A 12,207-nucleotide genomic window follows, 5' to 3' on the forward strand; every position below is an offset into this window, starting at 1 on the left:
CCCACCTTTTTCCTGATTGCACAGAGTATGTATCACTTCTTAGTATCTGGCTCTTGGGCTTTCCTGGAAGCATAATATCTGAGATCAGTACACTCAGAAGAGAATAATTGAATTTGGACCTATTTAGGAAAGTTCACAGCTCAGGAAAGATTGGTGAGGAAGTGGTGACAGGAAGCTGACTAGAATCAGTGATGTTTTTAGGAAGCAGGAGTACAGGAAGCCGACTAGAATCAGTGAATGTTTTTAGGAAGCAGGAGTACAAGCTGAAGCCTTGTTGTGGATAGTTGCTGTTAAGAAGGTGGTTGGAAAAAGATATCTGCTTTTCTTCCAGGTGAACAGCCCCAAGTTGGCTACCATGATAGTTTTCATTTTCTTTGGTAAGTGAATTATGCTTCCAGTTTATCTGAATTTATAACACCAATTCTTAGTGAAACAAATGCTGTCTCCTGTCTCTTAACTGTCAAGCTAACAAATGTTTATAATATAAAGTATTAATTGCAAATTTATACTTTAACAGAGCTTCTTAATTTTGCAAAAATGTACACTTACTTTTACTCATTTATAGCTCTATAGAAAATGCACAATGTGAGAATTGCATTAACAGCTCAGGTTGTTTCTTTTTTATATATAGAATAATCCAATCACTTTAAGTAATCGATCAGGATTTATAGAATTGACATCTGTACTAGGGCCTTTTAGAAATGAAACCTTCCAGTATCTATTTACAAGTTATAAGATGACAAATTTTGAATTATTATCTATTTTTCTTTGGTATTAAATTGAAATTAGATTAATTTAAACCATTCAATTTCCCTGATTTTACGTGTTAATATTTAGTAAGAGGAGGCAGTTAGTAGAGTAACACAATATGACATCAAATGCTTCTTCACATTTCAGTCAATTTTTGTAACCTAGAGATAAAGTGTGAACTTATCTCTCTTGTCTTGGGTAGTGTGAATGCATTGTAAGATGTTAGTAAAAAATAATGTATACGTAAAAGTAGACTCTATGAAGACCTACTTGCTATATGTGTTATTGGAGAAGCTATTTATATTTTAATCAGCATGCAATAGAATCTACAAATTGCATTCAGAAAAAGGGATAGTTATAATTGTAGCTGAATATTAATAATTGACTCATTAAAACAAAGTCAGTGTATTTTCTGCTTACTCTCTGCCAATAGATATTGATGAATAAAGGCACACTTGTGGGCAAGAAAACAAAGAAGGTTATTTCAAATTATGTTGGAAGTCAAAATAAATCTAATCAAAGAAAATAAAGGCAAGAAAGAAGAAATCATTTATATATTTTCAGGTTTGGGGAGGGTTTAAGTAATCCTTATTCAAAATTTTGTTCCTTGCATTTATTGCTAATAATGTTTCCTTATTTCTATCATTTATAATAAGGAGAAATCTAGGAAACTTTAATTTTTGTAAACCAGGCAGCAATATAATGAAACACATAAAATAAATTACAAACTCATTATGGCCCCCATTGAAAAGGTAGTGATGGCCTCTTGTTTTCAACTTTCACTTCTAAATTAACCTAGACACTAGGTTGCATGAATAAGGGAAATCATACCTAACACTGTTAGGGTCAAAAGTGTGCTATCTGATAGGTTTAATCAATATTTCCCATAGTGTGTGCTTCAGAATATTTGTTCAACATCATTTAAATAGGCTTTGCGATGCGGGAAAGTTCTGCAGCCAAAGAAATGTGAGACATAGTGAATTTTTAAAACAAAGCATTTAATAGCCTAATAAGTCTTATACATCTTTAAAGGGTGATAAAATGTGCAATATTCTCCATCTTATTTATTTTAAAATAGAACCTGTTTCTCACTTAGCATTTCAGGATGCTCCTTGAAAACTCCTGGCTTAAATACATGGCCAGAAATCATAGTCAGGAATGGATAAGATTCTGGAAAGCTGAAGTTATTTTGATTTTTCTGGGCCAAACCATTGAAGTGGTTTTCCTACTTGATTCAGTATTTCTTCTGAGTGGAAGGTGTGGAAAATCACGTAAAACAATCAAGATGATTATTCAACCTAAAATTTTAAATATGAAAGAAAATAAAACACATTTGGGAAAGATAATATGTAGAATTCATTAATGATCATTGCACTGAGATACAAGTGAGGTTTGATGATATACCCAGGAGACCATCACCTATAAGGTTCCTGAGAGAAGTATTCACAAGATAATAGTGATCAATGAAAAATGAAACTCTAGTTGCTTATAAATTGACTTTCTGACATGAAATCCCTACTTCAGGATCTTTGGCAAGCTGGATTGAAGTAAGTAACCTTGGGCCAGAATGGAAGTGGCTCTTTCTCTTTCTCTAGGCTTGCTAACCTAGAACAGGAGCTTGGCTAGGTGAGGTTATCCATGAACACATGAGAACACGGAAAGCTGATATGTCAATTTCCACTCTAGCCCTCAACCAGAAAAATGTGACCAAGTCACACGCATGGGCTTAATCTCCAAATGCAGTGACTCAGCCAGTAATACATATGATCCGATCAGTTTTCATGGATTCTCCTTAGGAGAAGAGGTTTGGAAAGAGGTAAGTTTTTTTAAAAGAAGATGTTGTGGCTTTACTTGAAGCCTATAACTCTCTGTTGTGACAAGTCGTTCATAATAACATCATCTTTTTAAAAATTCAAATAATTTGGCTCTGATTAAGACATAGCTTGAGGTCTCTTGACTATAGTTAATACACTGTCTCTAGAACTCAATTGTAATTCCCATATTTTTCTATGGATTGATTAAACAAGTGTCAGTTTGTATGCTTGCAGAATTAGTTTGAGTAATTGGTACAATATACTAAATTAACATTGCTACTTTCTTGATATTTTTAAAAACTTGCTGGAATCTTTTCTCTTCTACCCAAAATAACTTGTAAATATCTGGAAGGTGTTATATTTATTGAATATTAAGAGTTATTTATATATAACTCATCCATAAAGAACGATTCAAGTTGGTTAAGTCAACATGCATTAACTGAATGTGTATGATCCATCATTGTGTTGATGATAGGGATATGATCATGAATTAATGCCTGCTGAGTAAAACCCCAGAACCCAGTGGTAAAGACAAAAATAAATATACACTTTCATTATGGAGCAATAAATGCTATAGTTGGGAAATTCCCAAGATTGTAGTGAAACAGATGAGGGGTGTTGAATTCAATTTGAATGTAGGAAAACAGGTATTGAATTCAGGGAAATTTTCCCTCAAAATAGGTAGTTATTGTGTTGAGTCTTAAACGACAAAAAAAGGGTTATTCCAGAGTAAAAAGAAAAGGGGTGACATACAGTAAATGCTCAGAGGTACAAGGCAGCATGAAGCATCTGAGAAACTATAAATGTTCGAGGACCTCCAGATTGCACATGATGAAGAATAGGAGAGTCATGCTAAGAGGAACCATCCAAAGGATGAAGCAGAGAAACAGCAGGACCAGAATGATACATGAGGCAGATTAGGGGGTGTAAAGAACCTACCTGAATAAGATAGAACTGGAGGCAGACTGACTAACTGGTGAGTTGGTCAAATATTCAAAATGAGAATCAATGAACTATACAAGAGTGGATATGGGAGAGTAAAACTGAGGATAGAAAAGGAGCCTATCATGAACCCAAGGTTCCCAGTGTGGGTGCCATGGTGAATGGTGAAATTGCTGATGAAGTAGGGTGGTCCAGCAGGGAGTGGTGATGAGCAGGACACTACTGATGTTAATATTGTCTGGAAGTGTGTCTGGAACATTTAGGTGGAGAGAACATCATCTGTAACTGGAATACTGGAAAATAACAGGATTGAATTAGATATTTGAGAATCATCAGTCTAGATATTTTAGTTAAAACCATAAATACATGGAATTGTCCACAGAAAGGGTGTAAAATGAGAATAAGAAAAGTCTGAGGATAGAACCTAAGCTTCAAATATACTTTAATAGAAAAGTAAGAGGATCCTGGGAAGAATTCTAACTGTGGTCAGAAAATATCAAACGAATAAATATCAAGAGAATTAGAAGAGGGGGTTGCCAAAAGAAAAGAGTTTCAAGAACAAAATGACAATGATAAAAGTAAGCCCAATGATAAAAGTAAGCAAGATGCCCAATGATAAAAGTAAGCAAGATGCCCAATGATAAAAGTAAGCAAGATGAAGTCTTAAAACTATTAAATTTGATGTTATGGAGATGATTGGAGCATTTTTTAAAGTAGTTTCAATGGAGCAATAGAAATAACAATAAATTATATGCTGAGAAATGAATAGGCAGTAAGAAAGAAAGAGGGCAAATACAGACTTTTTATTTAAGAATCTTATATAAGACAAACAGAGATCTATAGCTAGAGGGGAGGTTAAGATCTATTCCAGATTTGTAATAATTTTATCACATTTCAGTTTTCATAATTCTGGTCTTGATCGTTAATCACTTAGTTTTGAGGTAAATAACTGCCATATTGCTGTTGTTTTTGTTGTTCTGTTATTGTTGTTATTCAAGCTGTGGGGCTATGCTTGGACAATGAGTCCACTTCCCAAACCATTGATTGCACATATTTAAGAGAACTCTGCCTAAGTGATGCAGACGGATGTAAACATGCCTGGAGAATAATGGAAGATGCCTGCAATGTGTCAGGTAAAACATGCTCTATACTAACATAAAAAGTTTAAAACACACTCAAATAATTTCTTTTTACAGAGATAAAAATAGAATTTGTTCTTTTCTTTCACTATCCTAGGAACTAAGTTTTTTCTCTAAATACCTTACTTAAACTTGGTATTCAAGTGATTTGCCTACAATTACTTATTAGTGAATTTAGATACAAAAGACTGTTCTTAAATTACTCAAAGGCCCTAATGCATTGACACTGCAGGCAACTTTATGCAGGATTTCAGATTATTATTTTACTTATCTCACTAATGTTACAATTATACACATGCCTCTCAGAAGCATGGCAACAATTTTTCAAATAAAATGTTCTTTTGCTTATATATTACTATGTCAGGATAACATAGGAAGATAACATTTGTCATAATCAAACACATTATTTATTTGCATGTACATAATGTGAGTTTTATATTTTTGCAACCTATACACTATTTTCCATTCCAACTGTGTCAAGAACAAGTTAAATCATATTTTTGCTTTTAACTAGTCCTACATTCCAAACATTTGAGAGGAGGCCCAATGGGTAGAGAATATGAAGATTGGAAAGTCACTGTCATTTGTTTAACAGAAAAATAAAGTACTGAATATATCAAGTAACTGAATATATATTGAATGAGAGCATTATAGTAAGACTCCATTCACTAAAAATGATAAACGTATTATTTAAGGGGACATTGCCCAATATTATTATGACATAACTTTTCAAAACACCTTATACTAACATAAGTTTTATCAACTTGTATAATGAATATGATAAAACCATAAAAACCCAATAAACTTTCTGGCATATTCAGTAAGAGAACTCCAAAGTGAAAAAATAAAAATATATTCTTTCATGACTCACTTTGCTACTCCAACCATTTCATGAAGAATAAATTCTGTACTGCTCACAACCCTTTCCTATCTGCCTGAGCTTCCTCTACCTCCCAAAAATGTAAGGTGGAGTGTGTTGGGTTAAGAGGCAACCACCCATAGTTCTAACAATGTCAACATTCACAATCTCCAACATCAGAGCTCCTGTCCAGCCACAAGATTTCAAGGAATTACATAGGATGTAGACAAGGAGCAAGATTTCCTTTTCTTCCCTGCCCTTGAAAGGAGTACATGCAATGTTCGTACTCCAAAGAGTTATAGGTCTCTAATCCAACATTCTCATTACAGTTCAGGAAAAGAATTTCAATTGCAAGTTTTCTCAAATAACATAATAATATTAAGATGAGAATAAAGGACAATGACAAAAAAAGTCTGTTATTTGTTTTGATGATGAATCTCCTTGTTACATTTTATAAGGCAATTTAAAATATCACATTCAGCGTGTTATGAATTATAACATATTTATTGATTTCAGTATACAAATAGCAAGTCATTTGCAGTGAAAGGTAAATTTGCATAATTGTACCATGCATGAAGTTGAAATAGAAATATTCTCAAATACACAAATGAAATGTACTCAAGTAGTTTTATTCAGAAAACTGAATAAAAGAAAATTGTTGGGTAGATGAATATGGCCTTTTAAATTAAAGCAGAACATGAAATATTGGTAATTATGAAAGATGCACTATTCAATAATATTAAGTGCTTTCTAAGAGTCAGGACCACATTTTTTTCCATGATAAATTTAGAGCCACTTGCTTGTCTCTTATTATTATCTTGGAATGACATGTAAATAAAATGAGGTTAAGACCAAACAGCTAATACAATTGCTAAACTGACAAAATAGCTAAGATTACAGAGCATTCTGGTCACCTCGTGTAAGGGCAGCCTTGATTATTATTAAAGAGGAAAAGTTGGCATTCTAAGTGAGGACAAATCTCCTTTAAAATACAGAAAGTTTTATTCTATTTTAGAAAGTAAATATTGGTGGAGAAAACAGTAGAAATAGTTTTTGCTTGAAAAGTCAATTATATGGACATGCTGTAGCAACCTCAACTCTAATAATGAATTACTAAAACTAATATGTTAAAAGCTTTGGGTAGGGGGAGGCTCTTTAAAGCTTTAATGTACCTTGGATAGGAGGCCTCAAAAATTATATTCAGATTAATATCTAGAGTGTTATATGTTTGACTGTGAAATCCAGGCAACCCCTGCCAGATGAAGGATTCATCCACCCATAATTTAAGTATCTGGTCTTTAGCAGAAAGCAATTTCCAATTTAAAAATTGTCTCTGCTCTGATGACCTCTACTGTACCATTAAGAAATTGCTTGGAAAAAAATGCATCAACAAATCAAGTAATACATTGTTATATGAAACATTTACTGTCATTGAAAAGTACAATGTCAAAATGAACCACATCTATGTAATTTGATGAACTCTTGTTTTTTCTGGTTACTTGATTAATTCTTCATGTAATTTAAGGTTCTGTGAGCTGTAGATCTCAGTAAGTGCATGACATATTTCTGTAATTGCTAACCACAATTTTCAAGTTTCATTCTATTATAATTCATTAGTATTATAGATTCACTCATTCAATACATATATTTGTGAGGCTCACTATGGCTTTGCACAAGACTTAAATGATAGAAGATAAATAAGGTACCATTTCTGTTGGTAAAGAATACAGGGTCTCCTGAGGAAGACCAAAGTATAACCACTTACCCAGAATTATGCTTGCCTTTGGATAGGAGAACTTGATTATTTAATATGCATTTATTTATTGTCTACTCAAAGTGCCAGCCTGATGGTGAAATAGTGGTAATCAAGCTTGTTGGCATGTGTCCTGAGCTTACAGAAAGATTTTCCAACAGATACGTGGGATCCAGTAGCCCTAATGTAATCAATTTCCATATCCTCAGTGTCCCTATGTACGTTCTCCGAAAAGTGGTCAGCTTGGGAATGCACCTGTTTTCACAGAGTTCTCACCTCTTCTTTCAGAATCCTCCTTCCCCCACTTTATAAGAGAAAGGTTTACCTCTCATCTATCTTGAATGGTTTCATTGTCCAACCCCTCCAATCATTACTGGACAGTTTTCTGTTCCATAATTTTGCCTTTACCAGAATTTTATATAAATGGAATTATATAACATGTAGCCTTTTGAGCCAGTGTTCTTTTCTTTAAAATAATATATTTGCAATTCATCAAAAAATTGTTCCCTTTTTTGATGAGTAGTATTCCATTGTATGGTTATTCCATAAATTGGTTATCCATTCACCACTGAAAGTCATTTACATTGTTTCCAGATTTTTAGAGATTATAAAGCTGCTATAAATAGTCACATATAAGATTTGTATGAATATAAGTTATTTCTCTTTGGTAAAAAAGTATTGGGTCATATAGTAAAGTGTATGTTTAACTTTATAAGGAGATTTAATACTGTATTTCAGATATGAGGTCACCATAAATGTATGAAAGTTCCAGTTGCTCCACATTCTCAGAAGCACTCACGTTTTTTTTTTGCCATTCCAAAACATATTTAATGGTATCATACTATAGTTTTAATTTGCACTTAAATAATAATAATGTTGATCATATTTTCATGTGCTTATGTGTCACCTCTATATATTATTTGGTAAAGTCTCTCTCCAAAATTATGTAGTTTAGGTTCTATATTTAGGTCTATGATGCATTTTGAGTTAATTTTTTATATGGTGCAAGCTATGGGTCAGATATGTTATTTTGCCATATGAATATCTAATTGTCCCACCACATTTGCTGAAGATATTTTCAATTTCACTTTTCTCAAAAGATCGCTAGGCTGTATATTTCTGGCTCTACTTCCAATTACCTATATTTCTATACTTTTGCTAATATCCCACAGTCTTATTTATTGTAATTTCATGGGATATCTTGAAATAAAGTAGTGTAATTCCTTTAATTTTTTGCTTTTAAATAGTTGATTCAGCTTGTCTCCTTCTTTGTTATCCCATATAAATTTTACAATCAGCTTGTCAATGTCTACAGAAAAATCCTGCTGGTATTTTGATTTGGCTTACCTCAAAACTATAGACCAATTTGGATAGCACTGACATATTTACTATGTGAGTTTTCAAATCCGTGAACGTGGTATATCTCTCCATGTATTTAGGACTTCTTTGATTTCTTTTATCAATATTTTGTACCTCTGAATATAACAGTTCTTACATTTTGTTAAGATTTACAGATATGCTTCACTTTTTTGATGCTGTTGTAAAGGGCACTTCATTTTACATTTTAATTTTCAACTGATCATAGCTAGTATACAGAAATACAATTGACATTTTATATGGACATTTTATAGTTCTAGGGGTTTTTGTTTGTTTTGTTTTTTGTAGAATCTATAGGATTTTCTATATAGATAGCCTTGTTATCTACGAATAGAGAATAAAGAGAGTTTTATTTTTCACTTTCCAATCTGTAAACCTTTATTTCTTATTCTTGCTCTATTGTTCTGAGTAGAACTTCCAGTATAATATTAAATAGGATTGTTTGGTGTGGCCATTTTTTGCCTTTTTACCTATCTTAGGAGGGATGTATTCGGCTTTGCACAATAAAGAATGGCTTTTGCAGTAGGCTCTTTGCAGGTTCCCTTTATCAGGCTGAGGAAATTCCTTTCTATTTCTAGTTTGCTTAGATAATTTTTATCACGAATGGATAAGTAGATGTTAAATTTTGCAAATGCTTTTTCTGCCTCTATTGAAATGATCATATGTTTACTTCTTTAGTGGTACTTGGTAAATTTTATTGTTGATTTTTGAATGTTGGATACAGCCCTTCATTCTGAGGCTACATCCTGCTCAGTCATGATGTATTATTGTATTATTCTTTTTATATATTGTTGGATTAAATTTTCTAATATTTTGTTGAGGGTCTTAAATCTATGGTCACGATGCATATTGGCATGTTATTCTCTCTTCTTAGAAAGTATTTGTCTGATTTTGTTGTCTGGGTAATACTGTCTTCAAAGTGAGTTAGGAAGTATTTTCTTCTCCTCTAAATTCTAGAATAATATAAAAAGAATTGGCGTTATTTTTTCCTTAAGTGTTTAATTCAATTTACCAATGAAGATGTCTGTGCTGTTCTTCACTGGAAGGTTTTTAAATGTTCAGTGTGTTTGTTTCAAGACTGTTCTATTTCTTCTTTTGTAGTTTGTCTTTCAATGAATTTGAAAGACATTTGTTGGATTTATGTTGAATTTTTACTTTTAGAGTTTCCATTTTACCCTTTCTTTTAGTTTCTATCACTCTGTTAAGTTGTTCCTAATATTCCCAAGTTGTCCTTTAAAAGTCTGACGAAGTTCAGGTGATGTCCTCAGTTTTGTTCAAGTACTGGATATTTGTGCCCTTCTTTCTCTCTCTTTCTGTGTCTGTTTCTCTGTATTTATCTCTCTGTCTCTGTCTTTTTTCTTTCAGTCTTTCTCTCTCAATTTTGCTCAACATTATTTCTTTTGCATTTGATTTGACTTGAAATTGATCCTCACTTTTTAGTTTCTTAAGATGAAATCTTATCAGCGATGTAAGCATCTCATTACGTGAATTTCCTTCCAAGTGCTATTTTAGTCACATCTACTAATTTTAATATCTTGTGTTTTCATTTTTATTTATTTCAAAATATTTTCTTATTTCCCTTCCGACTTTTTTTTTTTTTTTTTTTGCTGTACGCGGGTTTCTCACTGTTGTGGCCTCTCCCGTTGCGGAACACAGGCTCTGGATGCACAGGCTCAGCGGCCATGGCTCACAGGCCTAGGCGCTCCGTGGCATGTGGGATCTTCCCAGACCGGGGCACGAACCCGTGTCCCCTGCATCGGCAGGCGGACTCTCAACCACAGTGCCACCAGGGAAGCCCCTGACTTTCTTTCTGATTCAAGGTTTATTCATAATATTGTTTAATTTCCAAATATTTGAGGATTTCTTAGATATCTTTGTTAATCATCTAATTCCAATAACCAATTAGAGAACATATTTTGTATGGTCTCAATTCTTAATGAAAATGATAACTGCTAAATATCACCTATACAATGCGATACACATGAGGTGATACACGTGAGATTATACACACACAATTACACACTTAAAGTTATACAAGAAGAAATAATGGAGACTTAGAAGCCTTCATAGAAGAAATAACAGACTTGGGCTTTTTAGGGTGAACTGGGCTCAATAAGGAGATGAAATAAAATGGATGTTCTAGACAGAGGAAGTAGAATGGAGCAGAAGACATTGGAGAGCAACACGTTCTTGGTAAAGCTGGATTATAGAACAGAGGAGTCTTAGGAGATACTGGAAAGAAACCAGATGTTAATAAGAAGGAGGAACTTATTAAACTTACATATCTTTCTAAGGAGATTAGACTTCAAACTGTTTTGAGGAACTACTAATGCATTTTAAACAGAAGACTACAGAATCAGTATTTTGAAGGATATCGTTTGTTGGCAGTGGTGTAAAGGATGGAATGGAGGCAGGGAAGGATGCAGGCCAGGGATATCAGTTAAAAAGCCATCAAAAGAGTTTGGGAGAGAGATGACTCATGCCTAAACTACCACACTGGTGCTGAGGACTGTAAGGATAAGAGATATTTAAGAAATATTTATAAATTACAATCAATAGTAATTGGTTTCCGTTGGATATGAGGAGTATGGAATGTTGTTAAATGTGTGGTAGAAGCTGCTGGCTTGGGACAAGGGTATTGTTGTACACGGAGACAGGACTGGGGACAGAAGTGGTGAGTTATATTTGGAGAGTTTGCATTGGGAGGGCACACTATGGCATATTCATGTTAGAAATGTTAATATTTTGTTTTACATTTCACATGATGAGTATATAGTTTAAAAAAAGCAATGATGGAGTGGACCTCATCTGGCTGGCATTTGGAAACATGGATCTCACACTGAGGAGAGTATCCTAAAATGGACATACAGATTTGGGAGTCAATGGTTTGTAAGAAACAGGTACAAGAATGCAGGAGGATAAGACTGGCCAGGAAAAGATATGACGTGAGAATATAAGTATTTTGATAACAACGTTTTCAATCTAGTTGATGAAACCACAAGGAAGTTTTTAAAGACAGGAAAAACAAAAACTACAGGAAGAATTTTGAAGCCAGTGAAAGAGAGAAAGACACAGAGGAAATAATCGACAATTATAAATGCAGAGAAGTCAAATAGGATAGAGACTAAAATGACATTAATTAGCTAATGAGTAGGTCTTTACTAGTTTTAGGTTGAAGTAGGCTGAAACGAAAGTGTATAGAAATACTAAAAATATTTATTGACTTTTGTTTCAAGATAGTAGAACTAGTTCATTTATATCTCAATGGCCATTTCTATCAGACCAAGATGCTGGCAAAATATAGTTACCAGCCACAGGTACATACAAATTTAGAGCAGTTAAACTGAAATCAGTTCACATTTAAACCATTTTTTTCCATAATAAATACTTGTTAAATGCTATTCTGTTGTAATGTTGATAAGCCAGGAATATAGAAACCCTGTACAGAGGACCTGAATGATCTCACAAATGCACTTCATGATGGACCTGGCCTGATCATGGTGTTTACCCAGAGCATCAGCTGCTTGCTTATAATTTAGCTCAGAGTAGAAAAGGAAATGATAATTGAAATCT

At 33.5% G+C, this 12,207-nt stretch overlaps 1 protein-coding gene across 1 annotated transcript in view; it reads left to right on the top strand.

Moving 5' to 3' along the window:
• The first annotated feature begins 355 nt into the window (after positions 1-355).
• The window catches only part of GFRAL (GDNF family receptor alpha like), a 57,066-nt gene continuing 45,214 nt past the window's right edge, over positions 356-12,207 (top strand). The window contains 3 exon segments of the mRNA XM_060021644.1: positions 356-377; positions 4,505-4,639; positions 6,744-6,902. Coding sequence (XP_059877627.1) covers positions 356-377; positions 4,505-4,639; positions 6,744-6,902 — 316 coding nt within the window.

Source organism: Delphinus delphis, chromosome 10, assembly GCF_949987515.2.
Source record: "Delphinus delphis chromosome 10, mDelDel1.2, whole genome shotgun sequence".
Classification (NCBI taxonomy): Eukaryota; Metazoa; Chordata; class Mammalia; order Artiodactyla; family Delphinidae; genus Delphinus; species Delphinus delphis.